General features: G+C 46.8%; 1 protein-coding gene across 3 annotated transcripts; it reads left to right on the forward strand.

The window, feature by feature from the left end:
- Positions 1-2,717: 2,717 nt before the first annotated feature.
- LOC142292365 (uncharacterized) lies at positions 2,718-17,657 on the forward strand. 3 transcript variants are annotated; one of them, XM_075337684.1, is made up of 2 exons: positions 2,718-2,752; positions 11,960-17,657. In XM_075337684.1, exon 2 carries the CDS (start codon positions 14,705-14,707, stop codon positions 15,671-15,673), a length of 969 nt encoding a protein of 322 aa, XP_075193799.1. In that variant the 5' UTR covers positions 2,718-2,752; positions 11,960-14,704; the 3' UTR covers positions 15,674-17,657. The 3 variants fall into 2 exon arrangements, with proteins under 3 accessions (XP_075193799.1, XP_075193801.1, XP_075193800.1); XM_075337685.1 differs by lacking the exon at positions 2,718-2,752 and adding an exon at positions 4,263-4,335.
- Positions 17,658-20,621: the final 2,964 nt, after the last annotated feature.

Here is a 20,621-nt window from a genome sequence, read left to right on the forward strand (position 1 = left end):
ACAAACAAACCCTCAACATAGGCTCTGGGCGTGCCACAGAGCGTTCCTGACCACGCTTCATTACTTCTGCACGCCAGACAGGTTTTAATTCCTGTGGCCTGTGAATTCTGATAGAGGGCGCTGTAACCAGTGCAAACTATATACAAGGCAGTCCTGGCCACACATAGTCCAGTGGCCCAGGTGCTATTTTGAAACACACAAGAAAAACATTATCAGAAAAGTTATCAATGTTATCAACATTATCAAACCGGTGACTATTCACATTTCTCGCATGTTTTATTTCTTGTCACCAGGTCTGCGGCCTCCCAGCTCAGGGCATATACCCGGGCAAGCCATAGCTCAGACCCTGTGTCTGTGCCCCTTGGTCACAGGACGCTGTGCTTTTTGTGCTGACTTGGGCAGGTTCCCGGTCTGGTTCAGCTGGTTGGCACTCCGGTGCTGTTTCCTCCTTTAGGAACTCTGGGTACCGCACGGACGGCACCGCCGGTCCTTGCTTGTCACCGCCTGCCATTCTGCACACGGAGTCCTACAGCAACACAGGTGCTCCGCTCTGCTCCCTTACTCCTCCATTTTCTTCCTGGGGAGATGGGGCTCCTAAGTCAGTGCTTTAGGGAGCGGGCACGGCTTTTTGCGCCATACCACCACCCAGGCCACGAAGGGCAGATACACCCAGGCTGTCTGATTACACATGGCGCCTGTTCTTTTTTAATGGATGCCAGTGCACAGTCCTTTGCACACAGTCTTTAAGGAGCACAGTACCCGTGATAATGGGCACGAAATCCTGTTCGTAACGCCAAGTTGACACGCCCGCAGCGGGGTCAGGGGTTACTCGTTACCAGGCCAGTCCTTTTCTTGGGTCGGATGTCGCGGCAGCAAGGCCCCGCTCCGTGACCCTGGTGGTGTCGTTATAAAAAGGGGGGAATTATTTACAAGTGAAGATGATAGTTATTCGTGACGCCATCTGTGGTACTCGGCCAGAGATAGACGATGCTTCGGGATGGGACCTCTGGGGCAGATGGTGATGCAGCTTGGTTGGTATAGCTCTCCACAGGCAGAGCTGGGCCCCAGGGTGGATGGGGGTAGTAGTCGGAGATGGCGGGGGTGCAGGGCCGGAGGTGCAGATGAATAACGGAGCGACACAGGGATGCAGTCTCAAGGTGTTTACTCACTGTAGCAGGTTCCAAGGTAACACGACTAGTCAGTGACCGCCTTTGGAGTGCTGGGTTCCACTGTGATGGGCTCCAGTCGATCCCGGGTAGTTCGGAGGACAGGGCTGGTGCACCCTTCTTATGTTCCTTCCCTGGTCGTCTTCCTGCACTAACTTCTCTTCCGCCTGCTCCGCACCTACGCACACAGTGCCCTGAGCCGGTGTCTGCGGACCCTGTTCTGGTGGCCTGAAGTTCTATCCCTTGGTCCTATGTGGTGGACACCTTCCAGCGGATTCGTACGTGGGTTTGGCTTCAGCCTCTGAAGTGACCTCGGCCTCTGGTTTTACTAGCTCAGCACGTTGGTTCTTCTCTTCTAGTCTAGGGACTGGATCCCTGTCTGCGGCCAAGTCCGTCTACTCCAATATGTCATATGTGGAATGAGACCATGGGTTTATGGCTCACTTTCCCGATGGCTCTAGGACCCTTTCTGTCTTGTGCCTAGCCGAGCTGCTCCAGCTACAGACCACAGGTCTTCACTCCTCCATTGCTCCTTCCAACTGTCTGACTCACCACAGTGTGCTCTCACTAACTCAACTCCACCGCCAGGCTAGGTCGGATTAGGGGGAGGGAGGTACCACCACCAGTGGTGGCTATACATAGCATTAATGGCGCCAAACCCTAACCCTGACCTGGTGGAGAGCTGCTGGCTGAGGTGTTGTGTGGTTTTGTGTGCATACCGGTGGATGAGCTCCTCTGTACCCAGGATGGGATACCACACCTATGACTGAGGTGTAGGACCTCTGTGGCGACTGAAGCCTCAGGGGCGCCACACTGACACTGCAGTACAGGCAGACGCTGACACACTGCAGTGCGAGCAGTCACAGGGCTGGTGCGGGAGCGGGACACAGACTGCACGGGCACCCGACAGAGGTCACATGGAAGTGCTATCGTCCGGCTTCTGGGGATTTTACAGACCCGTTGACTTGTATTGAGCCGCGGTCCGTTTTTACAGAACAAAATAGGACATGTTCCATAATAACGGAATGGACATGCGGCATCTGATGTTGTTTTTGTAGGATCGGATGCACACGGCAGTGCTTCTATGTGCCATCCGTTCCTACACAAAAGACATTGAAAAGATGGTTCTGTCTGTGAGTCCGCAAAAAACAGGAAGTGACCAGGACAGACGGAACGGACGTCTGAATCAGCCCTTAGCGCATGCGCAGTACAATTTTTAAAAATTCACAGACGGTGCTTTTTTCTGCCAGACACTATGGATGTCAGAGAACAACACTCTGGCTTTACCGGCAGCGCAGCTCACGGGCCGCATAATATGGTGTGGCAGGACGGGTTTTACTCACCGGCCGTGAGATTGACCCCCTACATTAAATGGTAAAGTAAATGTCATTCAAAAATACATCTCGCCCTGCAGAAAGCAACGCATCATAGGGCGATGGCGACGGGAAAATAAAAAATGACGCAAAAGAAAAAGAAAACGGAAAAAAACAAAATGGGAAAAGGGCAGAAGAAAGAGGAAATTGTTATTAATTGCTTTATTTTTTTATTTACAGGAGAAAAGCGTAAGGATCCGGTCTGCAGCTCCGGTAAGATCCCGGGATCTCCTTTTCATTATTTTTTATTCTTTGTTCCATTTTCCTTTTTTATTGCTGCTTTTATTCTCTAAACACTTTCACTGTTTGTCGGGAGATGATATTATACCTGTGCTTTATGTGTAATAATCAGCAAAGAGGAGCAGAGCTCATAAAATGCAAACGTGATACCCCTGGCCTATCAGGTCATCACAGGGTATTGTGCAATCTGCCCTTCTGTGCAATATCCACCTCCCTCTTGGTTACGGGTCCCCAACTTATCAGCCAATCAAAATCCTAGGAACACTCTGCACCACACCCACCAGACACACCAGTGGACTGCTTGAGTGGAATAGGGTCGCCCACTTGGGGGGTTGGTTAGGGGAGGTCAGGAGTGTCAGGAGAGAGTTTTAGTTTGGAAATGAAAGAGAGAGGAGGTCAGGAGCCAGGCTCCTTGGAAGCTATCTAGGTAGCAGATGGGGGTCTGGGCCTAGAGGAGCTGGACCCCCGGTTGCAGGGGATCGTGGCAAGGGGCACGGATCTGTCGAGGAGGACAGCCGGCGGCCTTGCACCATCTTCGGGCTGGGACCAAGGCACGATGGGGTACGTGGACCCTAGGTCAGGGAGTAGCTTCAAGCAACCTGACAATTTACCCGAGCCTTCAAGATCCACTCTCCACCCGCTCCAAAATCGGGGTACTAGCGCAACAAGGGGGATAGGACCTTCCACTCAAACAGTCCAGGAAATCCCAAGTGTGAACCCTGAGAGCAAGCTCCCACACTTAGCCATAGTGGGGAGCAGGACCTGGCAGGTTCCACACTACCGGGACCAACAGAGAAGTAAACTTAGTGCCAGGAGGCAGGTCACGGATCACCAGGCAACACCATCGGGGACGGGACACGAACTAGCTCCCCTCAGCGGCAGCGGTGTCCAGAACTTTGGTTTATCCAGTTGTCGGTGTCAGATTAATGGACTGAGTGAGTACGCAAGTGACCCCTTCGCTCCCCACGGCACTCCCCAACTCCATCACGAGTCCCGGGGCATTCCCCCTACCCGTGGAGGGTTCTAACACCTGGCTGCCCCACTCCATCATCCCCGGGTACTCCAAACTGCAGCGGTGATACTCCTAATTACCACACACCACGGGTGGTGTCACAAACTGTAATACAATCCCCTGTAAATACCCCCTTCATTTGAGTGGCCGCACGACCCCCAGGTCCAGAGACCCCCTCAAGCCACCGCGGATCCGGATCCGAGCAGCCCGGCTGCTGACATGGGGACGGCACAGAAACATGGCCGCTCTGGGGCTGAACACGAGCAGTGGCGGTGATCTGGAGACGGCATCCCGGCCCCTCTGACCGATAAGAAAGACAAATCCGCCAGGACAGACATCCAAAATCAAGAGCGCGAGCCCGAATTAAAGGCACAGACACAGCCTTGGACGTAGCAGAACGGGCTATTTAACAATACTCTGACAGATCAGAGATTTAGGCTTCTTACATTGTAAAAATTATCTAAAAATGATTTCTCTGTGGACAGATGGCTTGCTGATTGTAATACACAGGAGGTACAAATGGAAGCCGTGGCTTTTTCACGCGGTGAGTGCAAAACGTTTCCCTGTTTGGGGCATAACAAACCTTGTTCTTGGCACGGGTCTCCGGTGCGGAGCATTTTGCATTTGAAAATGCTCTATGTGTCTTGTGCACTTGCTGACAGGTTGTCTTTCAGCTCTAGGGTCCACGCTGGTTTTGGGAGGGGCCTTCACAGATGCGCCTCGTTCCTGGTGGTTTCTATACAGGGCTTGCTCTGTCTGAACTTCACCAGCCATATTTCCTGTTTGCTCAATGAGCTCTTGGCTTCTGTCTGGTGTAAGAGTTCTGATCTTGGCTTCTGAACTCAAACCTCTTCCTGACCCCATCTCTGTCTGCTCCCAGAGCCTTATATGTTACTATGTTACCTCCCAGCTTCTGACCTCGAACCTCTTCCTGACTATATCTCTGTCTGGTTCCTGAACCTTATACGTAACCTCCTGGCTTCTGACCTCGGACCTCTTCCTCACCACATCTCTGCTCCCAGAATTTTATATGTTACTTCCTGGCTTCTGAACTTGGACTTCTTCCTGACTATATCTCAGTCTGCTTCTGAACCTTATACGTTAACTCCCGGCTTCTGACCTCAGACCTTTTCCTGACCACATCTCTGTCTGCTCCCTGAACCTGATACGTTACCTCCCAGCTTCTGACCTTGGACCTCTTCCTGACCACATCTCTGTCTCCTTCTGAACCTTATACGTTAACTCCCGGCTTTTGACCTCAGACCTTTTCCTGACCACATCTCTGTCTGCTCCCTGAACCTGATACGTTACCTCCCAGCTTCTGACCTTGGACCTCTTCCTGACCACATCTCTGTCTGCTCCCTGAACCTTTTACATTACATCCCGGCTTCTGACGTCGGACCTCTTACTGACCACATCTCTGTCTGCTTCTGAACCTTATATGTTACCTCCCGGCTTCCGACCTCAGACCTCTTCCTGACCACATCTGTCTTCTCCCTGAACCTTATACTTTACCTCCCGGCTTCTGACCTTGGACCTCTTCCTGACCACATCTCTGTCTGCTCCCTGAACCTTATACATTATCCCCCGGCTTCTGACCTCAGACCTTTTACTTATCACATCTCTGCTCCCTGAACCTTATACAGTATCTCCTGCCTTCTGACCTCAGACCTCTGTCTACTGCTGCCTCGGCCACTTGTTGTACAGGGTGAGCTATTCATATGGATACACCTAAATAAAATGGGAATGGTGGGTGATATCACCTTCCTGTTTGTGGCTCATTAGCATATGGGAGGGGGGAATCTTTTCAGGATGGGTGTTGGCCATGGTGATTATTTTGAAGTCGGCCATTTTGGATCCAACTTTATTTTTTTCAATGAGAAGAGGATCATGCAACACATCAAACTTATTGAGAATTTCACAAGAAAATGGTGTGCTCGGTTTTAACGTAACTTTATTCGTTCATTAGTTATTTACAATTCTATGAGCACTTATAAAATGTGTTCAAAGTGCTGCCCATTGTGTTGGATTGTCAATGCAGCCCTCTTCTCCCACTCATAGGAACACCGCAGAAGAAATGCTGCACATGCTTCCAGTATCCGTTGTTTCAGATGCTTACACTAAAGAATCCATAGTCTCACTGCTCTTACAGTAAAGAATCCATAGCCTCGCTGCTCATACAGTAAAGAGTCCATAGTCTCACTGCTCTTACAGTAAAGAGTCCATAGCCTCGCTGCTCTTACAGTAAAGAATCTGTAGCCTCACTGCTCTTACAGTAAAGAATCCATAGTCTCACTGCTCTTACAGTACAGAATCCATAGTCTCACTGCTCTTACAGTAAAGACTTCCATAGTCTCACTGCTCTTACAGTACAGAATCCATAGTCTCGCTGCTCTTACACTAAAGAATCCATAGTCTCACTGCTCTTACACTAAAGAATCCATAGTCTCACTGCTCTTACACTAAAGAATCCATAGTCTCACTACTCTTACACTAAAGAATCCATAGTCTCACTGCTCTTACGGTAAAGAATCCATAGTCTCACTGCTCTTACGGTAAAGAATCCATAGTCTCGCTGCTCTTACGGTAAAGAATCCATAGTCTCGCTGCTCTAACGGTAAAGAATCCATAGTCTCGCTGCTCTTACAGTAAAGAATCCATAGTATCGCTGCTCTTACAGTAAATAATCCATAGTCTCACTGCTCTTACAGTAAAGATACCATAGTCTCGCTGCTCTTACACTAAAGAATCCATAGTCTCGCTGCTCTTACAGTAAAGACTTCCATAGTCTCACTGCTCTTACACTAAAGAATCCATAGTCTCACTGCTCTTACACCAAAGAATCCATAGTCTCACTGCTCTTACACTAAAGAATCCATAGTCTCACTGCTCTTACACTAAAGAATCCATAGTCTCACTGCTCTTACACTAAAGAATCCATAGTCTCACTGCTCTTATGGTAAAGAATCCATAGTCTCACTGCTCTTACGGTAAAGAATCCATAGTCTCGCTGCTCTTACGGTAAAGAATCCATAGTCTCACTGCTCTTACACTAAAGAATCCATAGTCTCACTGCTCTTACACTAAAGAATCCATAGGCTCACTGCTCTTACGGTAAAGAATCCATAGTCTCAATGCTCTTACGGTAAATAATCCATAGTCTCGCTGCTCTTACGGTAAAGAATCCATAGTCTCGCTGCTCTAACGGTAAAGAATCCATAGTCTCGCTGCTCTTACACTAAATAATCCACAGTCTCACTGCTCTTACAGTAAAGAATCCATAGTCTCGCTGCTCTTACAGTAAAGAATTCATAGTCTCACTGCTCTTACGGTAAAGAATCCATAGTCTCACTGCTCTTACGGTAAAGAATCCATAGTCTCACTGCTCTTACAGTAAAGAATCCATAGTATCGCTGCTCTTACAGTAAAGAATCCATAGCCTCACTGCTCATACAGTAAAGAGTCCATAGTCTCACTGCTCTTACAGTAAAGAGTCCGTAGCCTCGCTGCTCTTACAGTAAAGAATCTGTAGCCTCACTGCTCTTACAGTAAAGAGTCCATAGTGTCACTGCTCTTACAGTAAAGAATCCATAGTCTCGCTGCTCTTACAGTAAATAATCCATAGTCTCACTGCTCTTACAGTAAAGAATCCATAGTCTCACTGCTATTACGGTAAAGAATTCATTGTCTCACTGCTCTTACAGTAAAGAATCCATAGTCTCGCTGCTCATACACTAAAGAATCCATAGTCTCGCTGCTCTTACAGTAAAGACTTCCATAGTCTCACTGCTCTTACACTAAAGAATCCATAGTCTCACTGCTCTTACACTAAAGAATCCATAGTCTCGCTGCTCTTACGGTAAAGAATCCATAGTCTCGCTGCTCTTACACTAAAGAATCCATAGTCTTGCTGCTCTTACGGTAAAGAATCCATAGTCTCGCTGCTCTTACGGTAAAGAATCCATAGTCTCGCTGCTCTTACGGTAAAGAATCCATAGTGTCGCTGCTCTTACACTAAATAATCCATAGTCTCACTGCTCTTACAGTAAAGAATCCATAGTCTCACTGGTCTTACAGTAAAGAATCCATAGTCTCACTGGTCTTACAGTAAAGAATCCATAGTCTCACTGCTCTTACAGTAAATAATCCATAGTCTCACTGCTCTTACGGTAAAGAATCCATAGTCTCACTTCTCTTACGGAAAAGAATCCATAGTGTCGCTGCTCTTACACTAAAGAATCCATAGTCTCACTGCTCTTACAGTAAAGAATCCATAGTCTCACTGCTATTACGGTAAAGAATTCATTGTCTCACTGCTCTTACAGTAAAGAATCCATAGTCTCGCTGCTCATACACTAAAGAATCCATAGTCTCGCTGCTCTTACAGTAAAGACTTCCATAGTCTCACTGCTCTTACACTAAAGAATCCATAGTCTCACTGCTCTTACACTAAAGAATCCATAGTCTCGCTGCTCTTACGGTAAAGAATCCATAGTCTCGCTGCTCTTACACTAAAGAATCCATAGTCTTGCTGCTCTTACGGTAAAGAATCCATAGTCTCGCTGCTCTTACGGTAAAGAATCCATAGTCTCGCTGCTCTTACGGTAAAGAATCCATAGTGTCGCTGCTCTTACACTAAATAATCCATAGTCTCACTGCTCTTACAGTAAAGAATCCATAGTCTCACTGGTCTTACAGTAAAGAATCCATAGTCTCACTGGTCTTACAGTAAAGAATCCATAGTCTCACTGCTCTTACAGTAAATAATCCATAGTCTCACTGCTCTTACGGTAAAGAATCCATAGTCTCACTTCTCTTACGGAAAAGAATCCATAGTGTCGCTGCTCTTACACTAAAGAATCCATAGTCTCACTGCTCTTACAGTAAAGAATCCATAGTCTCACTGCTCTTACAGTAAAAAATCCATAGTCTCACTGCTCTTACAGTAAAGAATCCATAGTCTCACTGCTCTTACGGTAAAGAATCCATAGTCTCACTGCTCTTACAGTAAAGAATCCATAGTATCCCTGCTCTTACAGTAAAGAATCCATAGTCTCACTGCTCTTACAGTAAAGAATCCATAGTCTCACTGCTTTTACAGTAAAGAATCCATAGTCTCACTGCTCTTAAAGTAAAGAATCCAAAGTATCACTGCTCTTACAGTAAAGAATCCATAGTCTCACTGCTCTTACAGTAAAGAATCCATAGTCTTACTGCTCTTACAGTAAAGAATCCATAGTCTTACTGCTCTTACAGTAAAGAATCCATAGTCTCACTGCTCTTACAGTAAAGAATCCATAGTCTCACTGCTCTTACAATATAAAATCCAAAGTCTCACTGCACTTACAGCAAAGAATCCATAGTCTCACTGCTCTTACAGTAAAGAATCCATAGTCTCACTGCTCTTACAGTAAAGAATCCATAGTCTTACTGCTCTTACAGTAAAGAATCCATAGTCTCACTGGTCTTATGGTAAAGAATCCATAGTCTCACTGGTCTTATGGTAAAGAATCCATAGTCTCGCTGCTCTTACACTAAATAATCCACAGTCTCACTGCTCTTACAGTAAAGAATCCATAGTCTCACTGCTCTTACGGTAAAGAATCCATAGTCTCACTGCTCTTACAGTAAAGAATCCATAGTCTCGCTGCTCTTACAGTAAAGAATCCATAGCCTCACTGCTCATACAGTAAAGAGTCCATAGTCTCACTGTTCTTACAGTAAAGAGTCCGTAGCCTCGCTGCTCTTACAGTAAAGAATCTGTAGCCTCACTGCTCTTACAGTAAAGAGTCCATAGTGTCACTGCTCTTACAGTAAAGACTTCCATAGTCTCGCTGCTCTTACAGTAAATAATCCATAGTCTCACTGCTCTTACAGTAAAGAATCCGTAGTCTCACTGCTATTACGGTAAAGAATTCATTGTCTCACTGCTCTTACAGTAAAGAATCCATAGTCTCGCTGCTCTTACACTAAAGAATCCATAGTCTCGCTGCTCTTACAGTAAAGACTTCCATAGTCTCACTGCTCTTACACTAAAGAATCCATAGTCTCACTGCTCTTACACTAAAGAATCCATAGTCTCGCTCCTCTTACGGTAAAGAATCCATAGTCTCGCTGCTCTTACACTAAATAATCCATAGTCTCACTGCTCTTACAGTAAAGAATCCATAGTCAAATTGCTCTTACAGTAAAAAATCCATAGTCTCACTGCTCTTACAGTAAAAAATCCATAGTCTCACTGCTCTTACAGTAAAGAATCCATAGTCTCACTGCTCTTACAGTAAAGAATCCATAGTCTCACTGCTCTTACGGTAAAGAATCCATAGTCTCACTGGTCTTACAGTAAAGAATCCATTGTCTCACTGCTCTTACAGTAAAGAATGCATAGTCTCACTGGTCTTATGGTAAAGAATCCATAGTCTCACTGGTCTTATGGTAAAGAATCCATAGTCTCACTGCTCTTACAGTAAAGAATCCATAGTATCACTGCTCTTACAGTAAAGAATCCATAGTCTCACTGCTCTTAAAGTAAAGAATCCAAAGTATCACTGCTCTTACAGTAAAGAATCCATAGTCTCACTGCTCTTACAGTAAAGAATCCATAGTCTTACTGCTCTTACAGTAAAGAATCCATAGTCTTACTGCTCTTACAGTAAAGAATCCATAGTCTCACTGCTCTTACAGTAAAGAATCCATAGTCTCACTGCTCTTACAATATAAAATCCAAAGTCTCACTGCACTTACAGCAAAGAATCCATAGTCTCACTGCTCTTACAGTAAAGAATCCATAGTCTCACTGCTCTTACAGTAAAGAATCCATAGTCTTACTGCTCTTACAGTAAAGAATCCATAGTCTCACTGGTCTTATGGTAAAGAATCCATAGTCTCACTGCTCTTACAGTAAGAATCCATAGTCTCACTGGTCTTATGGTAAAGAATCCATTGTCTCACTGCTCGTACAGTAAAGAATCCATAGTCTCACTGGTTTTATGGTACAGAATCCATAGTCTCACTGGTCTTATGGTAAAGAATCCATAGTCTCACTGCTCTTACAGTAAAGAATCCATAGTCTCACTGCTCTTACAGTAAAGAATCCATAGTCTCACTGCTCTTATGGTAAAGAATTTATAGTCTCACTGCTCTTACAGTAAAGAATCTGCATCTGTGATTATGGTTAATCCTTCCCTCCTTTAGACATAGATGCCCCGATGTCACCGTCACAGGCATAGATCTAAAAAGATCATCATAGATATCGCTGTACTCTCTGCCTCTTTTAAAGTAACCCATTTTTATATTAGCTTTGGCAGCAGCTGCCTGACACTGGGCAGTAAAGTTGAATTTGCCGTCCACCCCATACACACACGTCTTTTTCTGTGACAGTTTTACCCAGGGTTTTATAATTGAGTACACAATGATACATTTCCTCTGCCCAAGTGAATGACCTTACATTTATCCACATTAAGCTTTAATTGCCATTTCTCAGCGCGAGCCTCCAGCCTACACAAATCCTTCTATATTGTATATTTATCCTCCTTTGTGTTGATTGCAGAATTTAGCATCACCTGCAAACATTGAACTTCTTCTCTCTATGCCTCCTACAAGGTCTTTAATAAATATGTTACAAAGAAGAGGGCCCAATACTGACCCCTGTGATTCCCCACTGTTACCTAGTCCCATTAACCACCCGCTGTTTCCTATCACTGAGCCGGTTGTTAATCCATCCCATTACTCTCATGTTTTGTATCAATCATCAAACACCTTTGAATATTCCATATAGGCGACATTCACAGCATTTCCCTGGTCCAGTCTGGAGGTTCCCTCCTCGTAGCAGCTGACCAGAGTCTGACACCACCGACGCCTCATTTATTTATGGAGATGAACATATCGATGAACTTATCCAAAATTACGAGTCCAGTATATAAATAACTGAATTTCGGTAACCCTCTTATACTCCTCAGCCCTCCCCAGGTTTGTCCTCCCCGCCAGGTCCTCCGATCGGCTCCTCTTCCTCCGGGGCTTCCGCTGGCACCGGCACTACTGACCGGAATCTGTTTCCTTTCTTCATCACTTTCAGGATCTCTGCTGGCTGTCAGTGAATGAACATTCAGTCTTTCTATTCAGAGGCTGAGACCTCATCGTGATACTTCTCCCTTGTTATGTCTCTGCAGCTCCAGGATTCTTCTCTCTCCACAAGTTAGGACCTCTGCTATCAGTCAGTGAATTGACCATGCTCTTGTATTTCTGGTTCACGTTGTGACGCCTGGACACGGCAAAAGTCAGCCACAAACCCTTCAAGTATCAACCAATCCCTGCCAAGAACTCCCGGTTTCCTCCACTTGATTGTGCATTTGTCAGCGGTTTCCTGGAAACAGTCAGCAAGCTGCATGGACCCGAGTTGCGGATTTGGATGACACCATTCACTTTGTTATATAATCTATGAAAAATGGGGAAAAAAACCTCCAAGACAGCAGAAAGCGGTGAAAAAATGCAATGTTGCCATTATTTTTGGGTTTTGTTTTTACAGAGTTCATTGTGTCATTAATATGACCGGACCCCGGGATCCTCCGGGTTGGAGCGTTCACAGCGACTGCAAACTTCTGTGAGTCTTTATTATTTTAGTTGCTTATTTTTTTATTTATTTTTTTTAAAAAAAGAAACAAATTAGTATTTTGCCTCCATTTTCTGAGACCTGTAGCTTTTTTATTTTTCCGTGGATAGAGGAAGGTGGGGGGTTGTTTTTTGCGTGGTGAGTTGATGTTTTTATTGGTACCAATTTGGGTTGGATACAATATTTTGATGATTTTTTTTATAGTATTTTTTGTGAAACGTGTGTTGGGTCAAAAATAGCAATTATGGTTTTGTTGTATTTTTCTTTAAGTTTTTTCTTATAGTTTCCATTTAGGTAGTTTAGACTTTTACAGACGCAGCGAAACTGAATGTAGCTTTTTTATTTTTCCGTGGATATAGGCGGGTGGGGGTTGTTTTTTGCACGATGAATTGATATTTTTGTCAGTACTCATTTGGGTTAGATTCATCATTTTGATAAGTTTTTTTATAGTATTTTTTGTGAAACGTGCGTCGGGTCAAAAAGTAACGATTGTGGTTTTGTTTTATTTTTCTTTAAGTTTTTTCTTGTAGTTTCCATTTAGGTAGTTTAGACTTTTACAGACGCAGTGATACTGAATGTATATTTTTTATATTTCCGTGGATTGAGGTGGAGGTTGTTTTTTGCGCGATGAATTGATGTTTTTATTGGTACCAATTTTGGTTAGATACGATATTTTTATGATTTGTTTTACAGTATTTTTTGTGAAACGTGCGTCGGGTCAAAAATAGCAATTGTGGTTTTGTTATATTATTCTTTACGTTTTTTCCTATAGTTTCCATTCAGGTAGTTTGGACCTTTACAGACGCAGCGAAACTGAATATCTTTTTTTATTTTTCTGCACGGCTTCACTGACAAAAAATGAAAACATTCCGCATTCTCTTAAAATAATGGCAAAAAACTACGAATATTATTTACAAAGTTACAAAATATTTCTTCATTCGGTAAGAAATAAAAATAAACTGCACTGACTCCGTATCTGCAATCTCACCGACTCCGAGGATCCGGATTCAAGGTCAATTGTTGATACATAAAAACAAAACTCATAAACACTGGCGAAGTTACATTTTCTTTTTAACCGTTTCGTCACAGTTGCAGATTTTTCCCATTTTTTTGCTATATTGTACGGTAAAATCAATGGCGTCCTCCACAACATCAACTTGTAAAAAAGTGGAAGAAAAAACTTAAAGTGCAAAAATGGAAAATTGTCGGCGTCATTAAGGGGTTAAATAGACGCTGTGGTGGCCCGGGGTGTGCGATGTGTGGAAGGGAAAATGTCTCTAATTGTGTGAAGTCACTTTAATACTTTAATAACATTGTGTGTATATATATATATATATATATATATATACATATATATATATGCTGGTGCTACACACTACAGTGATATGCAAAAATTTGTGCACCCCCGGTCAAAATTATTGTGAACAGTTCAAGTTGAAGATGAAATGATCTCTAAAAGGCAGAAAGTTACAGATGACACATTATTTACTTTGTATTTTAGGCAAAAAAAATAATTGTTTTCACCTTTTACATTTTAAAAAATACAAAAAGGAAAATGGGCTGATGCAAAAGTTTGCACACCCTTGGAGATTTGTGTGCCCAGATACCTTTGCTTTCAGACCTTAATTGTGCTATTAGGGTTATGGCTTCTTCACTGTCATCATTGATACAAATTTCACAGATTTATACAATCACAACCTTTTCTAACTTGTGCCAAAAACAGCAGCCATAGGGTCTTCTAAGCAGCTGCCTAGCACTATGAAAATGAAAATGGTGGAGGCCCACAAAGCAGGAGAAGGCTATAAGAAGATAGCAAAGTGTTTACAAGTTGTTCTTTCCTCAGTTCCAATTGTAATTAAGAAATGGCTGTTACCAGGAACAGTGGTGGTGAAGATCAGATCTGGAAGACCCAGCAACATTTCTGTGAGAGCTGCTCATAGGATTGCTAGAGAGACAAATCAGAACCCCTGCATGACTGCAAAAGACCTTCAGGAAGATTAAGCAGACTCTGAAGTTGTGGTACATTGTTCTACTGTTCAGGGAAACCTGCACAAATACATCCTTCATGGAAGAGTCATCAGAAGAAAACGTCTCCTGTGTCCTCACCATAAAATTCAGTGTCAGAAGTCTACGAGAGAACATCAAAACAAGCCTGATACATTCTGGAAACAAGTCCTGTGGACCAATGATGGTAAAATAGAACTCTGGCCACAATGATCAAAGGTATGTGGTGAGAAAAAAAAAAGGCACAGAATTTCAGGAAAAGAACATCTTGCCAACCATTAAGCATGGGGGTGCTTCAATCATGCTTTGGGGTTGTGGTGTAGCCAATGGCACAGGGAGCATTTCACAGGTAGAGGGAAGAATGGATTCAATGAAAGTTCAACAAATTCTTGATGTAAACATAACTCTATCTGTAAAAAAGCTGAAATTGAAAAGAGGGAAAAAAAGAGGAGAAAAGAGGATGGCTCAAAAGAGCAGTGCATGCAAGACGAGCAAAGACGAGCCAGGAATCTCACAGAACTGGAAGACGTCTCCAAGGAAGAGCAGTGCATGCAAGACGAGCCATGAATCTCACAGAACTGGAAGACGTCTCCAAGGAAGAGCAGTGCAGGCAAGACGAGCCAGGAATCTCACAGAACTGGAAGACTTCTCCAAGGAAGAGCAGTGCATGCAAGACGAGCCAGGAATCTCACACAAAACTGGAAGACTTCTCCAAGGAAGAGCAGTGCATGCAAGACGAGCCAGGAATCTCACAGAACTGGAAGACTTCTCCAAGGAAGAGCAAAGCATGCAAGACGAGCCAGGAATCTCACAGAGCTGGAAGACTTCTCCAAGGAAGAGCAGTGCATGCAAGACGATCCTGGAATCTCACAGAGCTGGAAGACTTCTCCAAGGAAGAGCAGAGCATGCAAGACGAGCCAGGAATCTCACAGAACTGGAAGACGTCTCAAAGGAAGAGCAGAGCATGCAAGACAAGGCAGGAATCCCACAGAACTGGAAGACTTCTCCAAGGAAGAGCAGAGCATGCAAGACAAGCCAGGAATCTCACAGAACTGGAAGACTGCTCCAAGGAAGAGCAGAGCATGCAAGACAAGACAGGAATCTCACAGAACTGGAAGACGTCTCCAAGGAAGAGCAGAGCATGCAAGACGAGGCAGGAATCCCACAGAACTGGAAGACTTCTCCAAGGAAGAGCAGTGCATGCAAGATGAGCCAGGAATCTCACAGAACTGGAAGACTTCTCCAAGGAAGAGCAGAGCATGCAAGATGAGGCAGGAATCCCACAGAACTGGAAGACTTCTCCAAGGAAGAGCAGAGCATGCAAGACGAGCCAGGAATCTCACAGAACTGGAAGACTTCTCCAAGGAAGAGCAGAGCATGTAAGACGAGCCAGGAATCTCACAGAACTGGAAGACTTCTCCAAGGAAGAACAGAGCATGTAAGACGAGCCAGGAATCCCACAGAACTGGAAGACTTCTCCAAGGAAGAGCAGTGCATGCAAGACGAGACAGGAATCTCACAGAACTGGAAGACTTCTCCAAGGAAGAGCAGAGCATGCAAGACGAGGCAGGAATCCCACAGAACTGGAAGACTTCTCCAAGGAAGAGCAGAGCATGCAAGACGAGCCAGGAATCTCACAGAACTGGAAGACTTCTCCAAGGAAGAGCAGAACATGCAAGACGAGGCAGGAATCCCACGGAACTGGAAGACTTCTCCAAGGAAGAGCAGTGCATGCAAGACGAGCCAGGAATCTCACACAAACCTGGAAGACTTCTCCAAGGAAGAGCAGTGCATGCAAGACGAGGCAGGAATCCCACAGAACTGGAAGACTTATCCAAGGAAGAGCAGTGCATGTAAGACGAGCCAGGAATCTCACAGAACTGGAAGACTTCTCCAAGGAAGAGCAGTGCATGTAAGACGAGCCAGGAATCTCACAGAACTGGAAGACTTCTCCAAGGAAGAGCAGTGCATGTAAGACGAGACAGGAATCTCACAGAACTGGAAGACTTCTCCAAGGAAGAGCAGTGCATGTAAGACGAGACAGGAATCTCACAGAACTGGAAGACATCTCCAAGGAAGAGCAGTGCATGCAAGACGAGGCAGGAATCTCACAGAACTGGAAGACTTCTCCAAGGAAGAGCAGTGCATGTAAGACGAGCCAGGAATCTCACAGAACTGGAAGACGTCTCCAAAGAAAAATTGATGAAAATTCCTCAAACAAGAATTGAAAGAACTTTGGATACTACAAAAAGCGTTTACAAGCTTTGATACCTGCCAAAGGGGGCGCTACTAGGCACTAACCATGCAGGGTGCACAAACGTTTGCATCGGCCAATTTTCCTTTATTGTTAATTTAACTTTTAGATGTTAAAATTATTTTTTTTTGCCTAAAATATAAAACAAATGTGTTGTCTTGGGCGGTACGGTGGCTCAGTGGTTAGCACTGCAGTCTTGTGGTGGCTCAGTGGTTAGCACTGCAGTCTTGTGGTGGCTCAGTGGTTAGCACTTCAGTCTTGTGGTGGCTCAGTGGTTAGCACTGCAGTCTTGGGGTGGCTCAGTGGTTAGCACTTCAGTCTTGTGGTGGCTCAGTGGTTAGCACTTCAGTCTTGGGGTGGCTCAGTGGTTAGCACTTTAGTCTTGTGGTGGCTCAGTGGTTAGCACTTCAGTCTTGTAGTGGCTCAGTGGTTAGCACTGCAGTCTTGTGGTGGCTCAGTGGTTAGCACTGCAGTCTTGTGGTGGCTCAGTGGTTAGCACTGCAGTCTTGTGGTGGCTCAGTGGTTAGCACTGCAGTCTTGTAGTGGCTCAGTGGTTAGCACTGCAGTCTTGCAGCGCTGGGGTCCTGGGTTCTAGTCCCACTAAGGACACCATCTGCAAGGAGTTTGTATGTTCTCCCTGTGTTTGCGTGGGTTTCCTCCGGGGTCTCCGGTTTCCTCCCACATTCCAAAGACAAAGTGATAGGGACTCTAGATTGTGAGCCCCAATGGGGACAGTATTGGTGATGTATGGAAAGCGCTGCGGAATTAATAGCGCTATATAAATGAATAAAATTATTATTATTATATATTATGTCTTTATCTTTGTATCTTTTAGAGATCATTTCATCTTCAAATCGCTGAATGTTCACAATAGCAGTAATTTTGACCAGGGGCGCCCATACTTTTGCATGCCATGTATATCTGCCGCCTCATCCACTCTCACAACTTTCCTCCAGTGTTTTTTCCTTTCTTTGTTCTTTTCTCTATAAATCTACAATAAAGCCGCTTCTTTCTGCTTTTCATTGTAATATGAATGTCTGTATTTGCCTCTGGGGCGCCCCCTGGACTATCAGGTGATCACAGGGTATTGCACAATCTTCCCGTGCAGTATCCACCTCCTTCTTGGTTACAGATCCCCAACTACACGGTGTTGCCTACATCAGCCAATCAAAATAGGTAGGTACACGCTGCACCACACCCACCAGACACACCAGTAGACGGCCTGAGTGGAATAGGGTGGCCCACCTGGGGGGGTTGGTTAGGGGAGGTCAGGAGTGTCAGGAGTAGACAGAAGTGTGTTGGAAGTGAAGGAGAGAGGAGGTTGGGAGCCGGGCTCCTTGGAAGCCTCTAGGTGGCAGATGGTGGTCTGGGCCTAGTAGGAGCTGGACCCCCGGTTGCAGGGGATAGTGACAAGGGCCACAGAATTGTCAAGGAGGACAGCCGGTGGCCTTGCACCATCACCGAGCTGGGGGCAAGGCACAACGAGGTATGTGGACCCTAGATCAGGCAGTAGCTTCAGGCAACCTGACAATTTACTCAAGGAGAACGGAGACTTCAAGATCCGCTCTCCACCCGCTCCAGAATCGGGGTACTAGCGCAACGAGGGGGATAGGACTTTCCACCAAAATGGTCCAGAAAATCACAAGCGTGAACCCTGAGAGCAAGCTCCCACACTTAGCCACACTGGGGAGCGGGACCCGGCAAGTTCCACACTACCGGGACCAACAGAGAAGTGAACTTAGTGCCAGGAGGAAGGTCACACATCACCAGACAACACCAGTGGGGACGGGACCCGAACTAGCTCCCCTCAGCGGCAGCGGTGTCCAGAGACTTTGGTTTATCCAGTTGTCGGTGTCAGCTTAATGGACTGAGTGAGTACACAAGTGACCCCTTCGCTCCCCATGGCACTCCCCGAACACCATCACTGAGTCCCGGGGCATCCCCCCTACCCGTGGAGGGTCACAACACCTGGCTGCCCCTGTCATTACCCCCGGGTACTCCCAACTGCAGCGGTGGTACTCCACCTCACCACACACCACGGGTGGCGTCACAAACTTTAACTATACAACCCCCTGTAAATACCCCCTTCATTTAAGTGGCCATATGACCCCCGGGTCCGGACACCCCTCGATCCACCGCGGATCCAGATCCGAGCAGCCTGGCTTCTGACGTGGGGGCGGCACACCTCCATGGGTCACAGTCTGGAAAATCAGGAAATGTCCAGGAATGAAAGGGTTAAAGCACTTGCAACAGAAAGAAAAAAAAGTTGTAGAAGGTCAAAGACGCAAAACACAAGAGTCACCACCGAAAGGAAAGAAAAAGGGAAAAAGCAGAAGTCACAGAGCGCCATCCTCACCGCTCCACACCTCCTCCCCGATCCTCACCGCTCCACACCTTCTCCCCGATCCTCACCGCTCCACACTTTCTCCCCGATCCTCACCGCTCCACACTTTCTCCCCGATCCTCACCGCTCCACACCTTCTCCCCGATCCTCACCGCTCCACACCTTCTCCCCGATCCTCACCGCTCCACACCTTCTCCCCGATCCTCACCGCTCCACACCTTCTCCCCGATCCTCACCGCTCCACACTTTCTCCCCGATCCTCACCGCTCCACACCTTCTCCCCGATCCTCACCGCTCCACACCTTCTCCCCGATCCTCACCGCTCCACACCTTCTCCCCGATCCTCACCGCTCCACACCTTCTCCCCGATCCTCACCGCTCCACACCTTCTCCCCGATCCTCACCGCTCCACACCTTCTCCCCGATCCTCACCGCTCCACACCTTCTCCCCGATCCTCACCGCTCCACACCTTCTCCCCGATCCTCACCGCTCCACACCTTTTCCCCGATCCTCACCGCTCCACACCTTCTCCCCGATCCTCACCGCTCCACACCTTCTCCCCGATCCTCACCGCTCCACACTTTCTCCCCGATCCTCACCGCTCCACACTTTCTCCCCGATCCTCACCGCTCCACACTTTCTCCCCGATCCTCACCGCTCCACACTTTCTCCCTGATCCTCACCGCTCCACACCTTCTCCCCGATCCTCACCACTCCACAACTTCTCCCCGATCCTCACCGCTCCACACCTTCTACCCTATCCTCACCGCTCCACACCTTCTCCCCGATCCTCACCGCTCCACACCTTCTCCCCGATCCTTACCGCTCCACACCTTCTACCCTATCCTCACCGCTCCACACCTTCTCCCGATCCTCACCGCTCCACACCTTCTCCCAGATCCTCACCGCTCCACACTTTCTCCCCGATCCTCACCGCTCCACACTTTCTCACCGATCCTCACCGCTCCACACCTTCTCCCCGATCCTCACCGCTCCACACCTTCTCCCCGATCCTCACAACTCCACACCTTCTCCCCGATCCTCACCGCTCCACACCTTCTCCCCGATCCTCACCGCTCCACACCTTCTCCCCGATCCTCACCGCTCCACACTTTCTCCCCGATCCTCACCGCTCCACACTTTCTCCCCGATCCTCACCGCTCCACACTTTCTCCCCGATCCTCACCGCCACACACCTTCTCCCCGATCCTCACCGCTCCACACCTTCTCCCCGATCCTCAACGCTCCACACCTTCTCCCCGATCCTCACCGCTCCACACCTTCTCCCCGATCCTCAACGCTCCACACCTTCTCCCCGATCCTCACCGCTCCACACCTTCTCCCCGATCCTCACCGCTCCACAACTTCTCCCCGATCCTCACCGCTCCACACCTTCTACCCTATCCTCACCGCTCCACACCTTCTCCCCGATCCTCACCGCTCCACACCTTCTCCCCGATCCTCACCACTCCACACCTTCTCCCCGATCCTCACCGCTCCACACCTTCTACCCTATCCTCACCGCTCCACACCTTCTCCCCGATCCTCACCGCTCCACACCTTCTCCCCGATCCTCACCGCTCCACACCTTCTCCCCGATCCTCACCGCTCCACACCTT

The sequence above is a fragment of the Anomaloglossus baeobatrachus genome, chromosome 2 (genome assembly GCF_048569485.1).
Source record: "Anomaloglossus baeobatrachus isolate aAnoBae1 chromosome 2, aAnoBae1.hap1, whole genome shotgun sequence".
Taxonomy (NCBI): domain Eukaryota; kingdom Metazoa; phylum Chordata; class Amphibia; order Anura; family Aromobatidae; genus Anomaloglossus; species Anomaloglossus baeobatrachus.